The 25,245-nt window shown below is 56.8% G+C and overlaps 12 protein-coding genes across 12 annotated transcripts; 3 read left to right on the forward strand and 9 right to left on the reverse strand.

Moving 5' to 3' along the window:
* Nucleotides 1-726: 726 nt before the first annotated feature.
* Nucleotides 727-2,781, reverse strand: ATG22 (autophagy-related protein 22-like protein; the record flags this gene model as incomplete). The annotated part of the gene is made up of 2 exons (XM_083189875.1): nt 727-2,399; nt 2,475-2,781. 2 exons carry the CDS (start codon nt 2,779-2,781, stop codon nt 727-729), a joined length of 1,980 nt encoding a protein of 659 aa, XP_083053734.1.
* A 1,604-nt stretch (nt 2,782-4,385) lies between these two features.
* Nucleotides 4,386-4,847, reverse strand: ACO1O0_000377 (DUF3602 domain-containing protein; the record flags this gene model as incomplete). Its single annotated transcript, XM_083189876.1, has 2 exons — nt 4,386-4,615; nt 4,709-4,847. The coding sequence occupies 2 exons, from the start codon at nt 4,845-4,847 to the stop codon at nt 4,386-4,388; spliced, it is 369 nt and encodes a 122-aa protein (XP_083053735.1).
* Nucleotides 4,848-5,950: 1,103 nt separating this feature from the next.
* ACO1O0_000378 (cysteine and histidine-rich domain-containing protein) lies at nt 5,951-7,125 on the reverse strand (the record flags this gene model as incomplete). The annotated part of the gene is made up of 3 exons (XM_083189877.1): nt 5,951-6,269; nt 6,362-6,908; nt 7,014-7,125. The coding sequence occupies 3 exons, from the start codon at nt 7,123-7,125 to the stop codon at nt 5,951-5,953; spliced, it is 978 nt and encodes a 325-aa protein (XP_083053736.1).
* Nucleotides 7,126-7,559: 434 nt separating this feature from the next.
* On the forward strand, nt 7,560-7,952 carry ACO1O0_000379 (glutaredoxin family protein; the record flags this gene model as incomplete). Its single annotated transcript, XM_083189878.1, has 2 exons — nt 7,560-7,751; nt 7,827-7,952. 2 exons carry the CDS (start codon nt 7,560-7,562, stop codon nt 7,950-7,952), a joined length of 318 nt encoding a protein of 105 aa, XP_083053737.1.
* Nucleotides 7,953-8,020: 68 nt separating this feature from the next.
* ACO1O0_000380 (HpcH/HpaI aldolase family protein) lies at nt 8,021-9,222 on the reverse strand (the record flags this gene model as incomplete). Its single annotated transcript, XM_083189879.1, has 5 exons — nt 8,021-8,286; nt 8,346-8,613; nt 8,714-8,739; nt 8,794-8,886; nt 8,973-9,222. The coding sequence occupies 5 exons, from the start codon at nt 9,220-9,222 to the stop codon at nt 8,021-8,023; spliced, it is 903 nt and encodes a 300-aa protein (XP_083053738.1).
* A 695-nt stretch (nt 9,223-9,917) lies between these two features.
* Nucleotides 9,918-10,620, reverse strand: RPB7 (DNA-directed RNA polymerase II subunit RPB7; the record flags this gene model as incomplete). The annotated part of the gene is made up of 4 exons (XM_083189880.1): nt 9,918-9,933; nt 9,993-10,162; nt 10,222-10,302; nt 10,372-10,620. The coding sequence occupies 4 exons, from the start codon at nt 10,618-10,620 to the stop codon at nt 9,918-9,920; spliced, it is 516 nt and encodes a 171-aa protein (XP_083053739.1).
* A 1,525-nt stretch (nt 10,621-12,145) lies between these two features.
* On the forward strand, nt 12,146-12,894 carry ACO1O0_000382 (2-hydroxy-palmitic acid dioxygenase MPO1; the record flags this gene model as incomplete). Its single annotated transcript, XM_083189881.1, has 3 exons — nt 12,146-12,178; nt 12,286-12,369; nt 12,439-12,894. The coding sequence occupies 3 exons, from the start codon at nt 12,146-12,148 to the stop codon at nt 12,892-12,894; spliced, it is 573 nt and encodes a 190-aa protein (XP_083053740.1).
* A 492-nt stretch (nt 12,895-13,386) lies between these two features.
* ACO1O0_000383 (uncharacterized protein) lies at nt 13,387-15,162 on the reverse strand (the record flags this gene model as incomplete). The annotated part of the gene is made up of 1 exon (XM_083189882.1): nt 13,387-15,162. The coding sequence occupies one exon, from the start codon at nt 15,160-15,162 to the stop codon at nt 13,387-13,389; it is 1,776 nt and encodes a 591-aa protein (XP_083053741.1).
* A 644-nt stretch (nt 15,163-15,806) lies between these two features.
* On the forward strand, nt 15,807-16,190 carry ACO1O0_000384 (uncharacterized protein; the record flags this gene model as incomplete). The annotated part of the gene is made up of 2 exons (XM_083189883.1): nt 15,807-16,026; nt 16,063-16,190. 2 exons carry the CDS (start codon nt 15,807-15,809, stop codon nt 16,188-16,190), a joined length of 348 nt encoding a protein of 115 aa, XP_083053742.1.
* Nucleotides 16,191-16,452: 262 nt separating this feature from the next.
* On the reverse strand, nt 16,453-17,019 carry ACO1O0_000385 (uncharacterized protein; the record flags this gene model as incomplete). The annotated part of the gene is made up of 1 exon (XM_083189884.1): nt 16,453-17,019. The coding sequence occupies one exon, from the start codon at nt 17,017-17,019 to the stop codon at nt 16,453-16,455; it is 567 nt and encodes a 188-aa protein (XP_083053743.1).
* A 1,796-nt stretch (nt 17,020-18,815) lies between these two features.
* Nucleotides 18,816-22,520, reverse strand: CPA2 (carbamoyl-phosphate synthase (glutamine-hydrolyzing) CPA2; the record flags this gene model as incomplete). The annotated part of the gene is made up of 4 exons (XM_083189885.1): nt 18,816-18,923; nt 18,987-20,363; nt 20,429-22,110; nt 22,166-22,520. 4 exons carry the CDS (start codon nt 22,518-22,520, stop codon nt 18,816-18,818), a joined length of 3,522 nt encoding a protein of 1,173 aa, XP_083053744.1.
* Nucleotides 22,521-24,252: 1,732 nt separating this feature from the next.
* ACO1O0_000387 (uncharacterized protein) lies at nt 24,253-24,660 on the reverse strand (the record flags this gene model as incomplete). The annotated part of the gene is made up of 3 exons (XM_083189886.1): nt 24,253-24,372; nt 24,451-24,546; nt 24,637-24,660. The coding sequence occupies 3 exons, from the start codon at nt 24,658-24,660 to the stop codon at nt 24,253-24,255; spliced, it is 240 nt and encodes a 79-aa protein (XP_083053745.1).
* Between the last annotated feature and the right edge of the window lie 585 nt (nt 24,661-25,245).

The raw sequence follows: 25,245 nt of genomic DNA on the forward strand, positions 1-25,245 counted from the left end.
AGGTCGGGTTCGCTTCGCGGGGTTTTGCAGATGTCGCTTCAGGCGGAAGGAGGCGGGTGGTAATCCAGAGCTGGATAACTGTACGGAATCCCCGCGTTGGCCAGGACGCGAAGATTACGGAGGGTAGCAAGAAGGAGGGCGCGCCAAGATGCGGGTTGCGGTACAGGAAGTGGCTGGGGATGCGTTGGAGGCAGAGGAAGCGCAATGCGTCGGCGATACAGGAAAATTGACGACAGATCTGGGACAATCAATGACGCTCAATGGCTCAATGGGTATGGATATATAGGCAGCTGGGGGGTACGAGTTGGGAGGATACAGGATACACAATGGCGACAATGGTCAGCCAGCGCTACGTAGGGAAAAATATGCCCCCAGATTGGAGGCGAGGCACGGGCGCGTCTCCCTCTGAGGGGACACCAGCGACATATCAGACACGACCAGCCCCGCATGACTCAGCACTGCTCCAGGATTGCTCCAGCACAATGACCAAGCACTCGTCTCGTTCCCACCATATTACCTATCCTATCAATCTATACCTAGAAGTAGAGTCTTGAATTACGCTCTACCAATGATATCTTCACTTGTTGATGCAGATCCCCGTCCGAATGTGCTCAGAATACAGTATCCAAATGAAGCTTGGCTCCCAACGCCAGTCGCTGACATGCTCTAATAAATCTCAACAAGGGTGTTAAAAAAACGTAATAGCAGGCCAACAGGTAGCCGGTTCTACTCTTCCCACCTAACGGTCAGAGAACCTGGAAAGCTATTGCCGTTCTGGTGGCCCGCCAGCATGCTCTCAGCCTCTCCCTCATCTTGGGCATCGTCATCGTCCTCCGGATCTAGGAACTCTATCGTGCGTGCGAGCTTCTCGCCCTCGCGCTTGCCCCGTTCCACGTCGATGAAGTAGATGAGCGGCGCCGGGAGCCCTACCAGGGCAGCCAGGAACCAGAAGGCCGGCCGGATGCTACCGGTCCTGTCGATGATGGCACCGACAATGGTCGGGCCGAAGACGCTTGACCCCTTGTCGGTTATCGCATAGAGAGCGTAGAAGGCGGCCTCGGAGCCCGGGGGGATGAGCTCTCCGTACAGCGAACGGCAGTACGACCCCAGGCCGCCCAGAACAAGGCCGTAGATTCCAGCCAAGGGGTACATCTCCCACGGCTGCTGCAGTCCAAACACACCCCATTCTTTCACGAAGGGGAGGTATCCAATCAGTCCGTAGATTGGGATCAGCTCGAAAAGAGCAATGCACACGAGGATGGTCTGATGCGGTTGGAGCTTCAGCAACCTGGATACCCAGGACCACCCAAAGGCACCCGCAGCACCACACAAGGTGGTAATAACATTGATCATACCTAGCGCCCATGGTCGCATGTGCAGCGTCGTCTTGGCAAAGAGAATCGCCGTCGACGATGTCGTCGCAATGGCGTCGGAGAGGAGGAACCATCCAGCCAGGAAGAGCATGATGTCCATCAGTCGTCGCGCCAGAGCGGCCGTCCGGAACAGGGACCTCCAGGCATACACAAGGTAGGCCAGGCCGGCCAAACGTCCCTTCCGCACGTCAGTAAGCGGTGGTCCCGGCCTCGGCCGAAGCCACATGGCCGCAGGAATCGTGAAGACGGTCCACCAGACACCGATGATGAATAAGACCACCCGCTGAGACCATGTTGTGTTCTTCATGGCAATGAGGATAGCAATGGCGACGCATTGGAGGAAAAGAGCTCCCATGTACCCGATGCCCATGCCCTTGGACGACATTGATGTCGATAACTCCAGTTCCTTTGACAAGAGCTCCTTGTTGGTCGCCTTTACACCGAGCCGAGATTCGGAGGCGTGGAGGGACTCATCAGCGAGCAGGGGAGATGTGGCATCGATCTCAGGGGGCTCCAGGCTACCAGTCGAGTCCTCCAGAGGCCGCGATTCCAACCCAGACGCGGCCAGGTCCGGTGTCCTTGGCTGCCGCGTCTCGATGACATCTGGGTGGTTCCGCACCAGGAGCGGCAGGAATGAGTTGAGCAGGACAAAGGACGCTCCGAAGGACGTGTTGGAAATAATGGTGAGGATGGCTCCGAGGATGTACGTCTCCTTGGAGACAAAGATGTAGGCCATGACGCAGACGCTGCCGAGCCACGCAAAGGCGAGCAGGAGTTTCTTGCGGAAGTTTCCGTGGTCGGCGGCGCAGCTGATGCTGACAACCAGCAGGGCCTGGATGAGGACACTGATGGAGAAGGTGTACATGGCGAAGCTGGCCGTGTTGATGGGGATGCCCAGCACGTAGACGACGCACTGCCCGTCATCCTCATTCTTGCTGTCGCTGGACCCACAGGGTTTGGTCGGGTCGGAGTACAGGACACCGTTCTCGCGGGCGAGACTCTCGAGGAGGATTGGGATGAAGGAGCCTAGGTACGTTGGGCCGTGTTAGTTGAATAACGGATCAGCTATTGTAGAGAAGGGCAAAGAGAAGAACGGCGCACCTATCCCGCATATCACATAGGTCTCGGAAGCAAAGGCATACATGTACCAGCCCGTCATCTCCTTGCGACTCGTGGGGCGGCCATCGTAGCCTGCGTAGAGAGCTGCAGCGGACCTGCGACGCCTGTCGCTGGCGGCTGTGCTGCTGTCCCGGGAGCTCATGTCGTCTCCGTCGCTGGAGGAGCGCTCGTCGTCGGCCTCGAAGGAGGATGTGGTAAAGGATCGAAAGGAGCCCCTGGACAGGATGGAGAGGCCAGACCAGTGCCTGTTGCCGTGGAGGGGAGGACGAGGCGGCTGGAGGTGGTTCATGGTGACGACGTTCTGGGGCCGCAGGCAGCTGACCTTGGATGCATGAGCGCTGTGATTGGCCAGGGGTCGGTGAATGCCAGTGGGAGAGGATACCAGTTACAGCAGCCCCCGTGTCACTGTACACGGGAACTGTAAACTGTAAAATATGGTCCCCGTCCCGCTTCTTCGATCCCACCTGGACACAGTTTGGCCGCCTCATGGATAGCCCTGAGGCTAATAGCTCGACGACTTCCGGTAAGATGGAGCCCGCTCTCTCACGCGCCGCCCTTACAGCCTTGGAAAGCTGCACGTGTTTGCACGTGTGCACGTGGCATGGGTGTCTGGTCTGCGCAAGTAGCCCGGGCAGTGCACATGAGGCGCAAACTCGTCGATGACGATCTCTAGCGGGGTTCGTGATGAAGCTGCCTGGTCGATGGGAGCAAGCCGGCTGAGGAGATAGATATACCCTGGTATAAGAGCTCATCCACGGGTGGGAGAGTGAAACGCGACGAGACTCCCCAGACCCCCCCCCAAGGCTACTCGTCACCTACCTAGTCCTTGACAACAGTCATAGTATGGTTCGCCCCAAGTCTTGTTAGGCTTGCCACCGGTCGTGGGGCCCCATTCGTATCCCTGGCTTGGGATGGCGAGACGGCTCAGATGGGGGATGATTTCCCGTTGTTCACGAGGTCTCTTGCAGATGCCTATTCGCCGCGACAGGGTCCCGCTCGTGGCCCATGGACTTGGTGTAGAGCAAATGCCATTTATGGTTGCCTTCAAAGTGGGTTATCACTCCCTGAAGACGAGACTGAATGTGACGAGGTCTTATCGGGGTTGCGTTTCCCCTCCTCTGGTCTTGTCTTGTCTCGTCTTGAGATGAATGGGAAGGCAGTCCGTACACACACAACTCTTTCTGGGCATTACTGATGACTGAACTAGTAGCTTGAGACGGAGGCGTGTACGTACATATTACATACACACATAATACTACTACTTCGATGCCAGTCACATGGGTGACGGTCCCGTCGCGCGGGCTGCGAAGAATCAGGATGGCAGTGGAACCTGGGGATGGCGCCTGTGGGTCTGCTGGCCTGTTCATGTAATACCGGTTATGACTTATGAGGGGCGACGGATGAAGCCGTCAAATGGCTCTGCCTGCGAACACCGGGCTCGTCTCGCCTGCATGGCCAAAAGCGGCGCGATGGAGCAACGGCGCGCCCAGTGGGTTGCATCGGACCTAGGCAGCGTCTGATTACTACCCAGTATGGTATGTATCAAGCACATCCGCATATTCCTCTGTCCAGATTTAATAAACAACCGCAAATCCCGAGCTCTGGAAGCTCTACACCACTCCACCCTACTCCCTACTCCCTACTCCCTACTCGTACGTGCGTTTGGCCGCCAGGTTGGTACTATGAATAAAGGGTCAAAATGATGTTATTCCTCTAGGTAAACAAAAGCAAGAACTGCTGGATATCACTGGCATTAAGAACGAAAATGTTGCTCAACCTTGGCTAGTCGGCCTCCATCGTCACTATCATCCAACATGGATCAGTCAATCCAATGCTGATAATATTTCTGTGGCCTCTCTGCTGACATCAGCAAGCGACTCGGCTGCCGCTCGCTCACTTCTTCTTCTTGCCAAACAGCTTGGCCTTGAGCTTGTCGGCCAGGCCAACGGGCGAAGCAGCCTTGGGAGGCTCTTCCTTGACGGGGGGATGCTGCTCGTTTCCGGCGCCGCCACGGCCGGTGTGGCGGTTGCTCTCCTCGGACTTGCGAATGGCATACTCCGGGATCACCTCGACGTCCTTGCGCTCCGTCCCCTTGGTGCCCACATCACCAATGTTGCCCGCGCCTATGTGAGAGAAGCGTCAGCAGCTGCACAAGGTATCTAAATATGCTTGCGCCTCCGTTGGAATCCCCATCAAACACTCCTCCCGCCACGTACCTCCGCGGCCAGAGCTGTAAGCGCCGTCGCCGTGGCTACCCTCGGGGCCCGCTCGGACAATCGAGCCGTCGACGTATTGCGTGTCATCGGGGTTGATGTTGCCAGCGCCGCCGCGCCCGTGAGAAACCTCGGCCGGCATGGTGAATTAACGATGCGCAGACGGATGGATGGCGATGGAATGTGTATGTGTGTGTCTGTTTAATAGGGGGAGCCAGAAATCAGGTGAGAAAGTTCGAAGATGGCGAGAGTCAAGAGTCGAGACTTCAAGGCTGGTCGCACACTGGGGTGACGTGATAGCCTTATAACAATTACGCCCGAGGGCCCTGCGACGTCGAACGCTTCAGCTACTGCTTTCAAAAATCGATAAATAAACACACAAGAAACGCCCATCAAAAGGCAGCCCTTTTGCCCATCTGCACCGCAGGCAGGCCGACCGCGATAAGAGAAACCTCCCTGCCGTCGATTATTTACGCCCACCCAAGCCGCCAGCGACCGGGGGCTTCCAATTGCGAGCCAAGCTGCCCTCAGCAGCCTTATCTTAGCGGGACTCTCGGCGTGGGAGCACCATCGCCAGGAGCCAGTGAGAGCAGCGCCTGGCCGTTTACGTAGCCGTATTTGCTGAGAACCCCCCGGGGGGGTTCAGATTCAGCCATCTCTGCGCTTTTCCTCCTAGGTTGATTAGATCATAGATGGCGCTACGGGGAAGCTTATCATGACTCCCAGGGCGACCACCGAAGGTGACTGGTATACGCTCGGATAACTAGACATAATTTCCACGGACCGCATTCTGGTGACGCGCCAAGTTGGACCAGTCATGCGTGGGGAATCTCTTTCGTCGAAGGCCTTCGCTCTCTTATCAGACAACGTCACCAGTGACCAGATCAGCCCCGTCGTTATTAGCGAGTCCTGGCATGCGTAGGTACAACGACTCAAAACACCACATTGCTATACGTACCGGCGATCAGTTCTAGTTCTCTGGCTTGTTATTTTAAGCTTATCAACGTCCGGTGGGCGTCAAGAGCATCGTTGCACTGGGCTTCCAGCCCCAACGGTTGCCAAAGAACCACCACGCAATGGACGTGTTGAATAATAGGTACTCGTGCGGACCACGTGCTAGCTTTAACTTCCCATTTAAGTAGTAGTTGTCATCTCTTTACCGCTCTCATCTACGTACTGTCACATCATTTCATCGTCTAATAAACATTTCACCATCCGTTTGTCGCCTTTTTCCCTAGCTCTTACTCACGCCCGTCCTGCCTTTCCGATCTGCAGAATCTCGCCCGTCAGCGCCTCATCGCTCCGCAGCACCGGCCACGAGGCGCCGTCGGCCTTGACCAGATTCAGCTCCAGCTTCGAGCCGAGCACCTTGAACGACGACTTCTCCATGTCAATGGGTCCGTAGAGCGGGAACTCGGCCGTGTACCGCTTCGGCGGCGTGTCGCTGGTCTTGAGGTCCAAATCTATTGAGCTGGGCTTGAATTCCACCTTGGCCGTGTCCTTATCGATCTTCTTGAGGAAGATGGACGCAATGACAGTCGAGGGCGTCTGGTAATAGTCGTGCCTGCGAAACCCCACGTATTAGCCTTCCCCATGTTCCCCTCAAACAATCACGCGTGCTCTTGTGGACTTGTGAGGAAAAGAAAGCTCCCATACCTGACCGTCGTCAAGACCTCCTCGCCCCCAGCAGCAGCTGCCGCCGCCTTGTCCTTCTTGCCGCTGCCGATGAACAGGTGCCTGTCCTTGGTGGTGCACCCCTCGATCTGCATGAACTGATCAAACTCGAGCACGCGCCGCTTGCAGCACGAGTAGCCCTTACTGCCCTCGTGGAAGATGGGCACGCCCGGGTGGTGCACGCACTTCTCGCCGTCGCGGGACTGGCCCCGGTGGTACTTGGCGCCGCACTTCTTGCGCCGGCACTCGGCCCCGTCGGGGATCTCGAGGCTGGGGTCGTCGTCGTCGGACTCGGGCGGCGGCGGGGGCTGGGCGGGCGCGCTCTGCGCCGGCTGGATGGGTGCGCGGCCGGGGACGGCGTCGTTGAGCGCGGCGATCTTGGCGTTGAGCGCGGCGTCCTCCTCGGGCGTCGTCTTCTTCTCCTCGAGCTGGGGGCCCGAGTCGGTCGTCGAGTGCACGCCCGTCGTGCAGGGCGGGATCTCGAGGAACTCGTCAAAGGTCAGGACGCGGGGGCTGCAGCACTTCCATCCTGCGAGCGCCGGCGGGGTTAGCCTTGGGGTCATTGGGGATGGGGGCGCAGAGGGCGGAAACTCTGGATGCGGCTGCCCTCGCCTCGTTCAAGTACGCAACGCACCTTTCTGGCCCTCGTGAAAGATCGGCGGGCCGGGATGGTAGACGCACTTCTCGTCGGGGTCCGTGAACTCCTTCCCGCAACCCTTCCGCACGCACTTTTGCTTCTGGGTCATGGTGTTCTGGTACGGGCTGGTCGAGGCTGAAGACCGGGTACCTGCGTTAGATTAGGCAGTGAAAACAGATTGAAACTGCGGAATAAGTGGACCATAAAAGAAAGGAAAAGGGTCAAAAATGGGAGGCTGATAGATCCGGCGCCAAGTTCAAGCCTTGACACCTTCGCGGGTGGTTGTTGGTGGGGTGGGATGTTCTAGAAAACCGCCCGCCAAAGGCCCAAACCAGATCCGCCCACACAGAATGACGACAGCGCGCCTTGGAGCTCCAACGTGCCGGGGGTCTCACCGCCTTCCTTTTCTGGTGTGGGGATCCAACGAGGATCACCCCATAACTGGCAGACCAGAGATTTGTTTGTTGCAACCTCACACGACCAAGAGTTCCCAGAGTTGACGAGAACAAGCTTCGCCATTGTCCATTTTTAGAGTTCGCCAACATGTTCGCAACTCGGCGCCTCCTGCAGGCTTGCAGAATCACCCTCTTTACCCGTGAAGGTTGTGGCCTCTGTGACCAGGGCAAGCAGTCGCTGTCCAAGGTATGGGACAGGAGACCCTTTGCATACGTCGAGGAAAATGTCGACGCCAAGGGCTCAAAGTGGAGGGACCTCTACGATTTCGACGTTCCAGTTGTGAGTCCTCTCTTGGAAACTCTGTCTCTCTTAAAGACCCTAAAATAGAACAATTTGTATTTACAACCGAGGTAGATTCACATCAGCAAAGCCGAGTCCCCCAGCGAGGACGTGACCACTGCCAGCAAGGCCGCCAAGCTCATGCACCGCTTTACGCCCGAGCAAGTCGAGGCAAAAATGGACGAGGTCGAGAAGCGGTAGCTTTTCCCTCGTTCTCCTCCTCCCCCCCAACCCCTCCCGCCGGGGGCGTCATCTCCCTCCAGAACTCATCAGTACGACCCGCCCTTGACCGGCTTGGCCTGCCCCTTGGCCACGCTCAGCGACTCCTTGAGCGTGAACTCGAGCGCCGTGTAGTCGGTCGCCACCGAGATGAGGTCGAAGCCCTGGGCAGCAAACTGCTGCGCCTGCTCGCCGCCCGTGGAGAAGATGCCGCACTTCTTGCCGGCCTTGTGGGACGCCGCCAGGATCTTGGCCAGCGCATCCTTGACCTCCTGGGCGATGACCCCGTCGAGGATGGGGTGCCCGATGTTGTTGGCTTTTGTTTCTTGTCAGTTTGCACACGGATGGGCTGTGGGGACATGGGGGAGGGTTTACCCAGGTCAAAGGGACCAATGAAGAGGACGTCAATGCCGTCGACGGCGGCAATCTCGTCGATCGCCTCGAGGGCCTCCTTGGTCTCGATCTGGACCATGGTCACGAGGGCGTCGTTGGCCTGCTGGAGGTACTCGGTGAAGGTGGGCACGGGGTTGAAGCGCTCCATGGCGATGGGGGAGCCGAACCCGCGGCGGCCCATGGGCGGGAACTTGGCTGACTGGACCAGCTGCTTGGCCTCTTCGACTGTGCGTAGCAGAGGTACGAGGATCTGCCCACGTCAGTTCTTTCTGAGATGGATGAATGAGTCACCAAAGCCCCAGGGGGGGGGGGGGGGGGGGGGGGGGGGGGGGCCGGTTGACGAAGCATACCCCGTGGGCGCCGCAGTCCAATGCGCCTGGTCTCCAGTCAGTATTAGATAGTAAGCAATAGACGGGGGAATGCCACTCACGCTTCACCATCCACGACTGCATATCCGGGACTCTGACAATGGGAGAAACACCCAGGGCTGCAATAGCAGGGACAGCGTCATGCATGGCACCATCTAAATAGGATTCTTCTCGTCAGCGCAGCTGCTCCTGCCCCATACCTCTTATTACCCTCTCTGGCACCAAGATGATGTTAACGAACCGTCAATGTTGCCGTGCTCGCAATCCACACACACCCAGTCCACCCCGGTCCGGGCCAGGATCCTCGACACGTTGGCCCCGGGGATCATCTGCCACATGCCCATGGCCGGGCTGTCCCCGGCGAGGGCCGTCCTGATTCTGCTGGCGGCTTGCATGGCGGGCAGGGAGTAGCAGCGGCGCGTCTGCGAGGAGATGATGGTGGCAGCGTTGGGCACGACGAAGGGGCGGAATCTCGCAGCGAGAGGTCTCATGCTGATGACAGTACAGATGTTTTCTAGGGGCCGGGAAGAGAGCGTAATCGGTATTTATGGATCAAGCGAGACGGAGCTACTGGCGGGGAATTGGCGACGATGCTCCATCTGGTGAGTGGATGACAGCCGTCTCTCGGAGAAGGGGCCGATGTCGTCCGGCGAGGATGTGGGGTATGGGGGATCCTCGAAGGATTGAAGGCTTGAATGGCGCGGAGTCAGCCACGCCTCTCAGTCTCAAGTTGTCAGAACCCCGCCACGAGTACTCGTACGAGTAGTACAAGCTCACAGATTCATAGACCAAGCGCAAGCGGCAGAATCTACGGGTATCCAATTCATTTTAGCATCAACTTGCGTGCGCAGTCTACTAAGTCTAGATGACATGGCCCTCAGGGGGGCATTTTCAACGGCAAGAATCTATCAGTCAGGTATAAGGAGGGTCTGTGGTGTCAAACCCAAGTGGAACAGCAGAACAAGGTGAAGAACCGCAGCTGTGACCAGTGCCCTGATCCCCTCTCTCTCCGAATCTTGTATCAGATTTTTTTTTTTGGTTCTTTGTCATGAACGGCATTAGTTGGTGCCTCCCACAATGAAATTCGCCAGAACTCCGTAGCAGGGGCATCATCGTTGGAGGCAGAACGAGGCGACAATTGCTTGCCGTCCACTTCCGTGAACGTGAGGCTTGTCTCTCAGGGCATCTAATCCTGAAGGCAACTGAACCATCGTGTTAGCGTCAAAGAAAGGCATGCGAGAGCATCACTTCTGAGGCATACCCTAGGTAGTCCTCCTTGATACTGCCAATGGCCCACATCTCGCCGACCTCGCTTCTGGTACCGAGGATCTTGACGCGGACGTGCGTGCCGGGCTCAATCACCGTATCCTCGTTGTTGGTGTACTGCGGCGGCGTCGCATTGGGGTCCCATTGGATTTCACTGGGAATTAGCTGCGAGGACATGTCAGCACTGGATCTGCCGAGTACAACTCGTGGACGGTTCCGCATACATGGGCCGAGACAAAGAGCTTCAGAGGTCCGACCTGGCAGAAGAAGCCCTGAGGGTTGATGGAGGTGACGACGCCGTCAACCTGAGAGCACGCTGGTCAGAAAAAAAGCCTCTTGTCCGATAGGATAGAGGGGTCGCCACGCTGCCTTACCGTCTCGCCCTTGAACGGCCTCCACACAACGGCACGATAGCCAACTGTGAACTCGGCCAGCCCCGTGCCCGGCAGAATGCGCCCCTCGGAGATGTCAAAGGTGTCCATGATGGAGATGATGTAGTAGTTTCCGGAGCATGTGCCCTCGACGTCCTTGAGCAGCTTGCTCGTCACCAGTTCATGCATGTTCCGGCCAAAATAGGACGGGTGCAGGGTGACCCTGCGTTCCATGTTGTAGAGGAAGAACATGATGGCGAGGAGCGGCGAAGCGAAGCACCGGAGAGATTAGGCAGATGATGGCGGAGATTACGGGAAGAGACGTGTTTCCGATGGGGAGAGCTTCGTCGCGTTGGAGGGCGTCGTGATGGCAGGGGATCGGTTCGTAAGGTTCGTATATTCGTGAGCGAGAGACGGTTTAGGGTCAGTTGACGCGGAGCAACTGGATCGAGCAGGGCCGGCCTCTCGACGAGCGAGGCTAGCGGGGTTCGAAGCAAAAGAGGCGGCGGTGGATATGGATATGCGCGTGCCGAAACCCCCTGGATGGTCGCGCACACAGGCACAACACGCAGAGATGGCGACAGCGTCGGCGCCTCAAATTTTCCACTTCGCTCAGCCGCTACTGAAACCCCCGAGTGAGCGGTTGTCGGAGGGCGGTCGGACTGGAGGCGGGGTCGAAGGGGAGGAGGGAGGCGGGAGAGGAGGACGACAAGGCTGAGGGTGAGGCTGCGGGCGAGGAAGCCTGGTGGTAATAGTTGAAGTTGCGCTGGAGGAAGATGCTTGTGATGCGATGGGTCTGAAATGGTGGCCCGTGCACTTCTAATATTTGTTGGCCGGTACGTACCTGGCCAGCTGTCTTGTTGACCTGCAACGAACCGTGTCCAGCATCCAGTTTGGCCCCGGGCTGATGCTATGGGCACCGCCATGGTAACTTTGTGGCTGGACGCAACACAACGCCGCTAATTAATTCAGATGGGTGTGCTCGTGGCCGGCTTCATAGCTGTGTTCACGGCTGTGTTCACGGCTGGGTTCATCGGCAAGAGGTCCTGGGGTGGGAACAGTGTGTCAGGCCAGCTTGACATCTTGATGGGCCACACGGCTGCAACCCAAGATGGGGATCCTCCATCAATATATGGCGTGCACGGGCAGCTTACCTAGGTAGCATGAGACTACACATAGTAGCATGAGACTATGGGACTATGAGACTATGAGACTATGAGACGCAGAAGCAAAGAAGCGCAGAAGCGCAATCCAGTTCCCAGGAGCCCGACAGACTCGGACTCCCAGGAGCCCCAATTGCCCCAATTGCCCCAATTGCCCCACGTCGACAGCCGTTGCATGCAACTTCGAGGGCCCTGATTCGCTGGCTCGCCCTCTGTCTGCTGCAACCTCACCCATCATCAGGGCCATCAGGGCCTCCAGGGCCTCCAGGGCCTCACTTCGCTCACCCGTGGCCTCCTTCTACCTCACCTTATCCTTCCTCACAACCAAGCTCCCTCCTCTCTCCTCCGCCCTCCCCTCCTCTCCCCATCCACCTCCCTCACTCCCTCAATCCTCGCTCGTCTCTGCGCTGCTCAACCAGCTGCTGCGACCTCTGCGACGACCCAGCATCTCATATTTCCCTCCGCTCCAGCGTGCCTAGTCTGATTCTGCAGCTCCATCTGTCGTGGTGGGCCTCGCTCGACTTGCTCGACTCGCTCGACTCGCTCGACTCACTCCCCACCTGCTGCTACGTGTTCCTCAACCTCAACCTCATCCTAACCAGTCCTCGCCCAACATGTCTCTCGATCTGGAGCACCACCTCGTCTTTGTAAGCCCATTCTCATATCCCCGGAGGCGCCGCTGCCCCATGGCCGTCTCATCCCGTCTATCCCGTCTATCCCGTCTAACCCGTCTAACCCGTCGGCTCTACTCCAGTATGGTGCCTACCACCACAACAAGGTCAATGTAGCCATCCACATCATATGCGTCCCCATGATCCTGTTCTCGGGCTTCTGCCTTGTGAGTCTCGTTGCCGCGCACAAAAGCATCTCTGTCGGGCCATGAATTCTCACCCTTGATGACCTGCAGGCGTCCTACACGGGGACCCTCGTCGAGCTGCCCGAGTGGCTGGCTGTGCCGTATCTTGACCTCAACCTGGGCACCATTGCTGCCGTGCTCTACGCGGCGCTCTACCTGCTGCTGGAGCCCGTCGCCGGCTTCGCCCTGGCCGCCCTCTGCCTCGGCGCTGCGGCTGGCAGCAACTACCTCAAGGCCCAGGATCCTGACGCGACCCTGACGTCGGCCATCGCCGTCCACGTCGTCTGCTGGGTCGCCCAGTTTGTCGGCCACGGCGCCTTTGAGAAGCGCGCCCCGGCCCTCTTGGACAACCTGGTCCAGGCCCTGTTCCTCGCCCCCATGTTCGTCTGGCTCGAGGTCCTCTTCTTCCTGGGCTACCGCCCGGAGCTCCAGGCCCGCGTCAACAAGAAGGTCCAGGCCGAGATCACCAAGTTCCGGTCGCAGGCCAAGAACGGCAAGGCCAGCTAAAGAAGGCGCCGGAAGAGGGCACATGTGCCTCTCCAAATTACAACACACTTACAACACACACACACACACACGCACACAAAGCACACAAAGCAAAATATCGACCCTGCACGCCCGGCCGAGTCCAGGGCGCCCTCCAGGGAAAACACACATATTTGAAATTGTACAAGCAAGGCTCTACGAGATGATGATGATTACTGTTGGAGGGTGTACGATGGAGGCTGTGGCGGTGTAGATGATGACTTGTTTGATTACTTGCTAGCGAAATTGCTAATCCTCTCCCAATACTGTTCCTACCCAAGACAAAAGAAATCCCCCTTTTGGTGTGGACGTTGATGCTGACCATTGTTTCCGATATTCATGTTTCCTTCGCCCGAGGCAGCTCGCAGCTGCACTGAGCAATCATGTGTCTCCCCCCTTCTCACTACACCTCGACAGTCCGGGCCTTTACTCGCCGCCTCCCCTCAGAAACTCCCCTTCCCAGCACTCCTCAGCCTACCCACGGCGTCCGCCCTGCGGCTTCCGGCGGACCGAGGGAGGGGAGGTCTGAGGACGGAACTGGGCCTCGTACCTGGCAGCATCGACGCACACGAAAGACGCCTCGGACGGCTGCTTGCGGAGGTGGAACATGGCCATCAGGCCCTTGCCGACCTGGTTCAGCGGCCGCGAAGAAGCTTCCTTAGACCCGGACGAGCCCGTGGAGGGTCTCGAGGACCGCGGCCCCGTCTGCTTGCCGCTGCCGCTGCCGCTGCCCCGCGATGAGGACGTCCTGCTGTGATTTTGCTCGACGGGACGCTGGTTGGCGTGGTGCCTCGTACCCTGCTCGGGGTGGGGGTAGAACAGACTCACCGTGGTCTCCTGATCGCTGCTCTGACGGGGCCTGGCGGGTCTAGGCGCCGCCGGCGGCCGGGGCGCGGGCCGCGGGTGCTGGTAGGCCTGGCTCCCCACGGTCGAGGGCGTTGGCTCTGGGGTCCAGCGCTGGAGGGCCGGGTGCCAGACCATGCCGGGCTGCTTCGCGGGCGCGGTGACGGACCGGCCGATGCTAGGGCGCTCGTCGTCATGTCGGTCCCTGGACTCGTTAGTGCTGGCTTGGCCGGAGGGGTCACGCACCTGGTGGGCTGGGCGCTTCGCCGCTGAGCGGCGAGGGTGAGGCGAGGGCGGGAGGGGCTTTGACTCTGGGTGATGACGGTGGTGCCTGTTGGGGGCTGCCCCCTGGGCCATAAACTCAGACTTGGTGGCGGGCAGACCTGCGTAACGGGATTGTCCGGGAGGGGGAGGCCGAGGCCGCCCCCATCCTCCCACGGCATGCTCGCCCTGGCTTGGAAACTCGGGCCTTGAGAGGACGTCGGTGGCGACGTCGGTGTCTGCATAGACGGTGATAAAATCATCCGAGTTGGCTGCGCTGGAAGACGAGTTCCGAGTCTGGGGGGGTGGAGGCCGAGGCTGAGGGAATCCGACCACGCTGGGATAGACAGAGCTGGGCGGACGAGGCGGTGTGCTGGGGCGATACGCCTTGTTCGGCAGATGGGGGAGCTTGTCCCAGTTGGTGCGTGCCGGAGTATACTGGGAGCTGGGAGGACGCGACGCTTGTGGTGGCGTAGTTGATTCGGGGAACCCCCAGCTCTGCTGCTGTACCGTTGCACCGCCAGGAGGAGCGGACTCTGGGATACCGGGCGCTGGTTTATCCTGCTGGCTCCTGGCACCTGTATCCGAGACGCGCTGTTCACATTCAGATTCAAGCTCAGGATCCCAAGAGTCATCCCCTGGGCGCCCAGTCGGCAGGCCACTCAACCATGCCTCTGGGTCATTGGAGAGAGAGGCTTCCCAGTCACCCCGCCAAGCGGCATAGTCGGCTGGTTCTGAAGTTTCCCGGCGTCTCGGCGACTCGGGGCGTTGCTCTGGCCAGCTACCCCCTGCCCTGGTCGACTTCGCTCGATGGCTGTGGCCATGGCTCGATCGATCTCTTCTCCTGCCTCGGTCCTCGCGATCCTCCCTGCTTCGGGGGTCCCGCCCGGACTTCTTGTGCTTCTTATTCTTCCGATGATGATCACGATGATGGTCTTGACGATGGTCACGGCGAGGCTCGTTGTCGTCGCAATCTGGGTCGCAAGCACGACACAGCCTATGCCGGCGCTGCACGATGGTCCGCTCGCAGACCTGATCGTACAGCACGCGCCTGACGAAGGTTGACACCTTGCCATACCGGTTGCACTCGACCTTGTGCCTGTTGCGGGTGTGACCGCAGTCATACCTACAGACTTGTCGGCACATGTTTGCAGTGCTCTTCTTCTTGCTCTAAACAGTCAAGGTTAAATAAGTAGTGGTTAAGCTGTTGACGAGTGAACAATGCGGCGACTTTTGCAAGCCGGGGGAGGGAAATATCCTTACTTGCTGCCTCTTGACAGATGCTTTGCGATTCTTTCGACACCCTTCTTCGGGTTGGGGTTGACAAGAGGAGAGAGAAGTTCCATCCATTGTTGACGCGAATAGGCGATGTTTTAATACACCGCAGGCGCCATGTTCTCATAATTTTCTTTCAGTGCACAGGAACAGAATATTCTCTATGTTTCCTTTGGCGTGGTGGCTGTTGGGCTGCGTGAACGCATACATTAGTTGTTGTGGGTGTTCAAAATGGACAAAGACGAGAACTGGGAGAAGATGGAGGAACATAGGAGGCTGTCAACTTGTTTCTTCTTCCAGGACAACACTTAAGAACGACGAAACTGGGCGTGCAGCGCCATGAACACCTTGCGCATTTATATGCATAGCGATGAACTCGAATTGATTTCTTCCTGTTCTTCTCACCATCGCGACAACCCACATCCACCACGCTCGAGGAACAGGACCGGGGGAAACTCAAACTCACAAGCAGCATCAGGACAATTCAAAACAAGAGAGGAACAAAGAACGACGCCATGATCCGTCCTGCTCTGCCCCACCAAAAAGGTCCCTCCTCCACTCAACCGGCCTTCCTCGAAGCTCTTCATCAACACACGGTCCACGGCCGCGACGCCGTCATCGCCTTCTGGAGGAGCCGCACCGACGAGGAGCGCCAGGTGGCCATTGCCTACCTGAAGCACTACATTGCGGCTGCCGAGCGCGAACAAAAGGAGATACGGGTGGCTTTTCGCACCAGTAAGTTGCCTAACCACGACGGCCATGACGATGCAGAATTTTGGGCTCGTCGCCCCGACACGCCCGAAGGCAACTCTGGAGTCGACGAGTTGGAGGTTATTGCCGAGGGCCCCTTGGAGGATGACAAGAAAGAGGCTTTGCGTTCGGTCACGGGCAGGGAGTGAAGGTGGTAGCGATGTAAGAGGTGTCATATATCATGGTCAAGATCGAATCAGGTCACCAAGCTTGATATTGATATTGTGGGAAGTATGGAACATGTTCTGTTGAAACCAGTATTAAAGCACATGACAGTTGAACCTCCCCGCCCTGGCCCTTACCCATGATGGATATGTCATTATTCGGCCTCTCCTTCATTAGATGTCTGTTCCCAGCCAGACCACCAGTCGTTTATAGTTGCAACACCACCGATTAGGCCCGTCCGGGCCTTCAAGGCTGACGGGGCCCAGCCTGGGCAAGCCTATTCATTTCGATATCCGACAGGTTTCCGGTGAGCCCACGCTTCGAGGGGGGGCATTGAGAGGCGAGACCCTGAATGCTTTGGATGAGCCCGGCTATGTCAATATCCGGGGCGTCTCCACCGAGCTTCTCTCGTGGGGTCTCTGGCAGGCTTCCACCGACCGCTGGCTTTCCCGGGTCGCACTTCCCGATAAGGCCCTCGACGGCTTTTAGGATTCTGGCCAAGTCGATATCCGGCTGGTTTCCGCCGCGGTTGCCACCCGCGCCGGCTTTCTGGGTAGCCCCGGTGATGGCATCCTGTATGATATCCGACAGGTTCTCACCGAGCTCGCCGTCAGCTAGACCTGCCAAGACTTTGGCAGCGATTTCCTTTCCAGCATCGGCTTCCGCGTTGGAGTGGGGATCCAGATCTTGCAGGGCCTCCACATCCCGAGGGTGCTGGTTGTTCTCGAGGGATGATCCGTGGGAAACAGGAGCGGCGATTGTGTTGCCGACCAGGGAGGCCAGGAGGATGGCTGCCGTGTTGATGAACTTCATATTGAGCGAGGGGCTGATTAGGGGTCAAAAAGAGTGTAATAGTATTTGAATATAAAAGCGCAAAGATGCAGAAGAAGCCGATGTCGATGATGAGGCGGCGCTATGGTTCAAGAACTGGGTGCCATCTTATACTCGTAGTTGACCTGTTCGATGTGGGAATCTGGAGACGCTGTCTCAGGCTAGAGCGAATGGTGCTCGGGTACTCCGTTGTATGAGTAGTGTTTGTTGTAATTAGCTGGCGCATACGTGGAATGAGGGTGGCAAGGTCAGAGATTAGGACATCAGCGGGAGAGCATATCGCATCCCAAGTTGTTTGGTAACGGTGATGAGCGACAGAGACGGTCGATGCCGAATGATGATGAGGAGGGAATGCGCCGACATTCCACGGAACATATATCCAGGTGAGACTGGTCAAAGTTCTCCCTTGAAAGCTCTGGAACACAGCAGTGAGGGGGTGGGATCTGCTCGGTCTTCAAGGGAGGGAGCAGGGCACCATCCGCCTTGGTATCTTACATCATCATTTGATGCTAGTATTCGATAGATGTCGCATCAGGCGTGCCAACAATCGTGGAGTCAGTTCCTTGACGACATATCGACGCCCACCATCGGAAGTCGAGGCGAATAACACGCGGCCGGTGAGTTGACCTTGGCGGCCTGTGTTGGTTCTTGACATATTGAGTACAATCGTTTGGTTCTCAGGTTTCGGCAAGTGTAGCTTGCCGCGTCTTTTGGGCTGTTGGAAGTACTATTCTATGTATGAGATCAGTTGACATCGAGCAAGAGACGCCGACAGTTGTCTGGACAGGAGAAGAGACGTGTGTTTGTTACAGCCCTAGTACCCGTAGCAATAACACTGTAATACTCATACTCATAAAAAGGTTTGGGGGTGTTAGGAACGAAAATAAACAAACATACACGCACCGGAACATAACAACAAAACTCTGTTGTTATGACCCTGTGGTGCCCCCACAGCTGTTGTCTTAGGCCATCCAGGCAAGTTCGACCATATGGTCAAAGACAGGTCCAGAGTCCATATCAGTCGGTCTTCGAACCCAGTCGATCCAGCAGATGGGTTTGGTCGGGGAGATTCGGGAAATCCAGCAAGTTTGGCGTATTCAATTGAGTCAAGAGAAAAAGAGGACAATCCAGCCGAACAAAGACATGACGTAACTCTAGTATATCCAAAGGAAGGTCCGCTCAAAAGGCAATCGTCCAGTTACACCCTGGGAGAAAGTGCGACTGAGTTGATATTGCTAGCTATATTGTGGTGATACCAACCTCTATACTCTATATATATATATATATATGTACTGACTGCTATACTTCAAGTTCTTATATTCATATATACGCATTTTCTCCTCGCCATCTTTCATGTATAGATATCAGGAGGGAAAAGAATCTATCTAGTAACGATATAACCAGTCCAACCCACCTATTGGACAGGTGCAGGTATTGACGGACACGAGAATGACGAGATTGACGAGAGAGTATAGAGTACAACCAGCTAAAAAATGTCTGTAGAAAAAAATATATATAAAGGAAGCTACCTGTTTTTTCCCAACGGCCTCCCCATTTCCCCTCCCTCAAAATTCACCTGAAGCAGATCAAGAAATTTATATCATGTTTATTTTCTTGTGTCCCATTTCCAACCAAGCTGTTAAATCTAAGACATGATGGGGACGGGCGAAAAACGCAAAAATTGATTGTAAAAGAACAACGAACGCCAGTCTCGACTCCCTTGGGGGCTGTTTGGTTGTCGTTTCAGTATTATCCTCCGACCCGGCTCGCTAACAACTTTACAAGGGCTTGCCGCCGATGAAGTCGGACCACCGGCGGACTTCTGAGGGGATGCCCTCCTTCCGAGGCAGCTTCTCGCTCATGCATTGGGCGAAGAGGATGGCGGTCTGGGAGGGATAGTCAGATATCACGTAGAAGGCTGATGATAGTTAAGGGGGGGGGAAACGTACCTGGGGCTCCATGAACAGGGGCACGCCAAAGTCGACGGCGTTTCGGCGCATGACGTAGTCGACATCGAGGGTCGTGCGGCCACGCTCCTGGGCCAGGTTGAAGCAGCCACGGATGTTGTACTTCTCAAAGACCTCGCGGAGGGCGCGCTTGTCCTCCTTGGGGAACTCGATCACCTCGACGTTGACCTTGTCCTTGCAGCTCGACTCGAGGAACTGCTTGACGTCGTCGGCCGCGGCGTACATCTTGTAGCCGAGGGGCGAGAGGTAGTCGGCGACCTGGGTGAGCCACGTCTTGGAGACGTTTCCGCCAAAGAGGATACCCTCACCGGGCTCGGGCATGCGGAAGTTCATGGTCGACTGCAGCGAGGTCCAGTAGGCCTCGACGAGATCCTTACCGAAGCAGGCAATCTCTCCGGTCGAGGCCATTTCGACGCCCAGGAAGGGGTCGGCACCGGCCAGACGAGTCCAGGAGAACTGGGGCACCTTGGTGGCGAGGTAGTCGCGCTTGACGGCCATGAGGTCAGTGGGCTCGGGGACATCCTTGCCGACGAGGGCCTTGGTGGCGACGTCGATGAAGTTCTGGCCAAGCACCTTGCTGACGAAGGGGAACGATCGGGAGGCACGGAGGTTGCACTCGATCACCTTGAGCTGGGGCTCACCACCCTCGGGGTCCTCAGCCTTGATGATCTGCATGTTGAAGGGACCAGTGATCTTCCACGCCTTGGCAACCTTCTTGGCAATGTCCTTAACACGCTCCATGATAGAGGCATCCAGGTTGGCCGGGGGCAGAATAAGGGTAGCGTCACCGGAGTGGACACCAGCCTGCTCAACGTGCTCGCTGACGGCGTGGATGATCAGCTCGCCCTTGGAGGCGACACCATCGACATCGATCTCCTGAGCGCCCTCGATGAACTTGCTGATAACGACGGGGTGGTCAGGGGAGACGTTGCTGGCAGCCTCGAGCTTCTCCTTCAGATCCTCCTGGCTGCGGATGACAGTCATGGCGGCACCGGAGAGGACGTAGCTAGGGCGGACGAGGACGGGGTAGCCAACCTCGGAGGCGAACTTCTCAGCCTCCTCGACCGAGGTGAGCTCCTTCCACGCGGGCTGGTCGACACCAATGCTGTCAAGGATCTCAGAGAACTTCTGGCGATCCTCGGCCTTGTCGATATCCTTGGGATCGGTACCGAGGACCTTGGCACCACCGGTTTCCTGCAGGCGGAGAGCGATGTTCTGGGGCAGCTGGCCACCGACAGACACCACAACACCCTTGGCGCTCTCGAGCTCGTAGATATCCATCACACGCTCGTAGCTAAGCTCCTCAAAGTACAGCTTATCAGCGGTATCGAAATCGGTGCTGTAAGTCTCCGGGTTGTACTATCAAAAACAGACATATTAGCATTCATTTCCGATGGTCGTAGCGAGGTAAAGGGCCAACCTACGTTGATCATGACAGTCTTCTCACCCATCTGGCGGAGAGCCTGGGTGGCGCTGACAGCGCACCAATCGAACTCGACGGAGCTGCCAATGCGGTAGACGCCGCTACCCAGAATGACAGTGCCCTTGTCCTCGAAGGTGACATCGTGCGAGGAGCCGTTGTAGGTGGTGTAGAGGTAGTTGGTGTCGGCGGGGAACTCGGCGGCCAGAGTGTCGATCTTCTTGACCCAGGGGCGGATGTTGAAGCTCAGACGGTAGGCGCGGGCCTCGTCCTCGGTGCTTCCAACGGCGTTGGCGATCTGCCGGTCGGAGAAACCCATCTTCTTAGCCTTGAGGACCTGCTCGCGCTTCAGGTTCTGGAGGCTGCCAGCGGCCTCGAGCTCGCGGTTCATGTCGACGAGGTTCTGCAGCTTGTACAAGAACCACTTGTCGATCTTGGTCAACTCGTGAACCTTGTCAACAGAGTAGTTCTCGTGCAGCATGGCCTGGCCGACGGCAAGCCATCGGCGGTCGGAGGGGTTCTGGAGCTCATAGTCGAGATCATCGAACTGGGCGCCCTGGAAACCAACAAAGCTGGGGTCCACCTGGCGGATAGCCTTCTGGAAAGACTCCTCGAAGGTACGGCCGATGGCCATGACCTCACCGACGGACTTCATAGCGCTGCCAATGTCCCGCTTGACGTGCTGGAACTTGGACAGATCCCATCGGGGGATCTTGGTGACAATGTAGTCGAGCGAGGGCTCAAAGTTGGCGGTAGTTGTCTTGGTGACAGCGTTGGGGAGCTCCGGGAGGGTGTGGCCCAGACCGATCTTGGCAGCGGTGTACGCGAGCGGGTAACCAGTGGCCTTGGAGGCGAGAGCGGAGGAACGGGAGAGACGGGCGTTGACCTCAATCACCCTGTAGTCGAGGCCATCGGGCTGGAGGGCGTACTGGACGTTGCACTCGCCAACGACGCCGAGATGGCGGACAATCTTGATGGCAGCAGTACGGAGCATGTGGTACTCCTCGTCGCTCAGGGTCTGACTGGGCGCCACGACAATCGAGTCACCAGTGTGGATACCGAGAGGGTCAAAGTTCTCCATGTTGCAGACGGTGATGCAGTTGTTGTTGGCATCCCTGACGACCTCGTACTCAACCTCCTTCCAGCCCTTGAGCGACTTCTCGACGAGGATCTGGGGGGAGAGGGTGAGGGAGCGGGCAGACATGTTGCGGAGCTCCTCCTCGTTGTTGGCAAAGCCAGAGCCAAGACCACCCAGGGCGTAGGCGGCACGGACAATGATGGGGTAGCCGACCTCCTTGGCGGCCTCGAGGGCCTCCTCGACGGTGCCGACGGCGATAGACTGGGCGATGGGGATGTTGATCTCCTCGAGGGCCTTGGCGAACAGGTCGCGATCCTCACTGAGCTCCAGGGTCCTCACGCTGGTGCCGAGAACCTTGACGCCGTACTTCTCGAACAGGCCCTGGCGCTGCATCTGGACACCGAGGTTGAGGGCGGTCTGACCGCCGAAGGACAGGAAGATGCCATCGGGCTTCTCCTTCTCGATGACATATGTGACGTACTCGGGGGTGACGGGCAGGTAGTAGACCTCGTCGGCGAGAGTGTGGTTGGTCTGGATGGTGGCAATGTTGGGGTTGATGAGGACGGACGCGACTCCGGCCTCCTTGAGGGCCTTGAGGGCCTGCGAGCCTTTTCGAAGCGGTCAGCGCGAGCACATAGTCCAGCGGAACAGAGAAAAACATACCTGAGTAGTCAAACTCGCCGGCCTGGCCAATGGCAAGACCACCACTGCCAATGACGAGGACCTTCTTGACGTCGACGGTCTGCTGGGGCTTGATGACCCCACTGTCGATGTAGGCCTTGGGGTTGGGCTGGGCGTCAGCGGCGGCGGAGCTGTACTGGCGGGCAATGGTGATTGTGCCCAGGCGCTTCTGGAAGGCCTTCACAGGCTGCTGAGACCGGGAGGCAGCCCAGTTGCGCGCGCCCAGCGCAGGGCCGGAGGTGAAGGCGCGGACGGGGAGAGATCGAGGAACGCGGCGTCCGCATCGGAGCAGAGCCGGAGCTCGCCCAGCGAGGAGGGTAGAGGCGGCGGAAGGCATAGCAGCGGCGGTGCACTCGGATCAATGCTGTACTGGCACTGAGCCGCGAGCAGCCTGGGGCTTCAGAGTCCCAATTGAGTTGTCTGGATCACCAAGGGAGCTTGCGCGGCGGTGGTGAGTCGAGAGTCGGTGACTCTTTTTTTTTTCTTGAAAAGCCGGTGGGGAGAGAGAGTCTTAGTGCCACAGTGGAAAGCGGGAGAAAAAACTGCCCGGCAGAACCAGTGAGCCCAGTGAGTCCACCAACAAACTGCCGCTAGTCGCCGATAAGGCCCCCCTGTAGCGTCCCGATAAGGATTCTAAGCGTCAACGGGCTCTCAACACTTTCACTTTCACTTTGAGCGCCAGCGACTTATTGCGTTTCAGCATACGCCAGCACGATATTTGCTTTTCGCGTAGAGGAATAGTCTGCGTTGGTGTTGAGAGGATTTATTATTCACCCTCTTTCCACATGCTACGCGCATCCAGTGTCCTGTCCTGGTCGCTGGTGGACAGAAGGAGCTGGCCACAAGAAGGCCGACACCGCACCCCGTGACCAGGGGTTGCAGAGTAAGTTGATAAACTGATTGACTCAGATGGTCCGAGCCCTGCCCAGTTCTCCCCGAATCTCGCACCATGACACAGTCATGCAGATGCACACCACTCGCGACTACTACTCGTGGTATTATCTGTTCCTGAGGGCCGTGTGACTAGAAGGCTTTTGACTGGTGCGTCCCTGAGCCCTGACCGACACTATCCGTAGTAGTACTGCGGTAGTAATAGTTAGTGGTTCTCCTCAAGCCCACCCTATACCCTATCCAGATCGCACTTGTTGGGAATCATCGGGAATCCTTCATGATGTCACGGCTAACAAAATGCATGGCCAAAATATACCGACGGGGAGGTCCGGTTTATACCCGTGCAAGCGGTGGGGGAAAAGCCAAGACGTGGTAAAATGCTACCGCGATACGGATACGGGTGATACATGGAGAATAATAACATATCACATACTTCGTATCTACCTTATACAATTGATAACCAATCAAATACCCAACCCATAATCAATCAAATATGCAAAGAATAATCAATCAATTGTATGCAGAATACCCATCACACACTCCGTGTATAATCAATAGCCAATTACTTCATAAATATTTAGTATCCAAACCATGATACCCCCCCCCCCCCTTTCCCTCCCACTGCTTGCCATAGCAGCCGCGACTTATTGATTGCCCGATATATATAAATACCACGACAACACCTGTTGACGAAAGAGGTGACGTAGACTGCGTAGCGGAGGAGAAATCGCTCGTGCAGGGCTGGAAGTAGACAGGGAAGGCAATTGCGCAGCCTACCAATATTAAGTATGCAGCCGGGTTCTTCAAGGGGCTCTACAAAGTATTCGTGGCGACCCTCGCTCCTTCCCAGCCTGAGTTGCCATGCGAATCTATGGTCGAATTCAGCTTGGTTGTTGTGGTAGGTGAATATCGGTCTAGAACCTATGAAATATGGCGATTACTATTATATATATAAAAAAGCGATTATTGATAATTATGGCGGTATTGACGTGCGTTAACATGGTGATATTATAAAAGCTCCCATTAGTAGTGGTTTCAATCCTTGAAATGTCACGATTTAACTAACATATGAACTTGAAATCCCAAGTAAATAAATGTGAATTGACTACCTTACGTACTCCGCTGCTGCCCTTTCTAAAAGTCGTTTGTCCCGTCCTCAACCAGCCCTTCGTCACAACTCATTGGAAATCATTGGGCCAGCACTTCTCCTTGGGCCACAGCTTCTGGTCATGAGTGCCCGCATGGACTTCCAGCTGGAGCTTGTTCGTGTTCACAATCTCCTTGCGGCAGTTCTGGCACTACAATGATGATATGAGAATCCAGTCACACACATTCCTCATGATATTCTCATCATGTACACCAGGGCGAATACTCACGATCGACGTAGGCTTGGGAGCCTTCACAGGGAGACCATTGGGCTTCACTGCGGCACGGGTTCCAGCAGCATCGGCCTTCTTATGCTCCTTGTTACGCTGCGAGAAGATGGGAATAAGTAAGGGTAGAGAAAACCTGTTGTTACCAGGGGGGCCGTGTTAGGGACCAGACAGGTCCAGGGGGCTTACTCTGTCCTTCTTCGAGATAGGCATCGTGGCGGATGTGAATAAAATGGAATTATGACCAAAAGTAGTGTATGTAGGTGATTGTCGAATTACAGGGATGGTCTTGGTGCCGCGGGATGGGCTGAAGTCAAATGTTGGAAGGAATTTGTCACGGATGAAGTTTGCATCCACGCACGCTAATATGGTATTTTACGGTGGCGTAAACTCCAGAAAAAAAAACCCCCCCGATGTTGCTAGCTACTAGCTGGCCGAGGCCCGGAACAACAGTCGGGCCAGTCTTCCTGACGAGCTTCTATGTGGTGGCAGCAACGTCGACAGAGAGGACATGAGAGCATGTTCTCGATTGCTGATGCTAATATCATCATGATATTGACAAGATATTTTCATAATACGTACGAGTGCAAAGGGACGTATGGTACTTTGTGGGGCTTACAGGCCGTCTGGCTCCAGTCCTTCACGATGATCCCTCGCTATGGCTGTCATCGTCGTCTATTTGAATCCGACTATGTGCTGTCAGAATATCTGACAGTCCTGTCATCCATTTCTAGATGCTTGCCCACTTCAGCTCGAGGCCTGATCTGTATGCCCTCCCACCCTGCATGCTAAAGTTGA

The sequence above is a fragment of the Amphichorda felina genome (assembly GCF_050947745.1).
Source record: "Amphichorda felina strain 45539 chromosome Unknown scaffold_1, whole genome shotgun sequence".
Taxonomy (NCBI): Eukaryota; Fungi; Ascomycota; class Sordariomycetes; order Hypocreales; family Bionectriaceae; genus Amphichorda; species Amphichorda felina.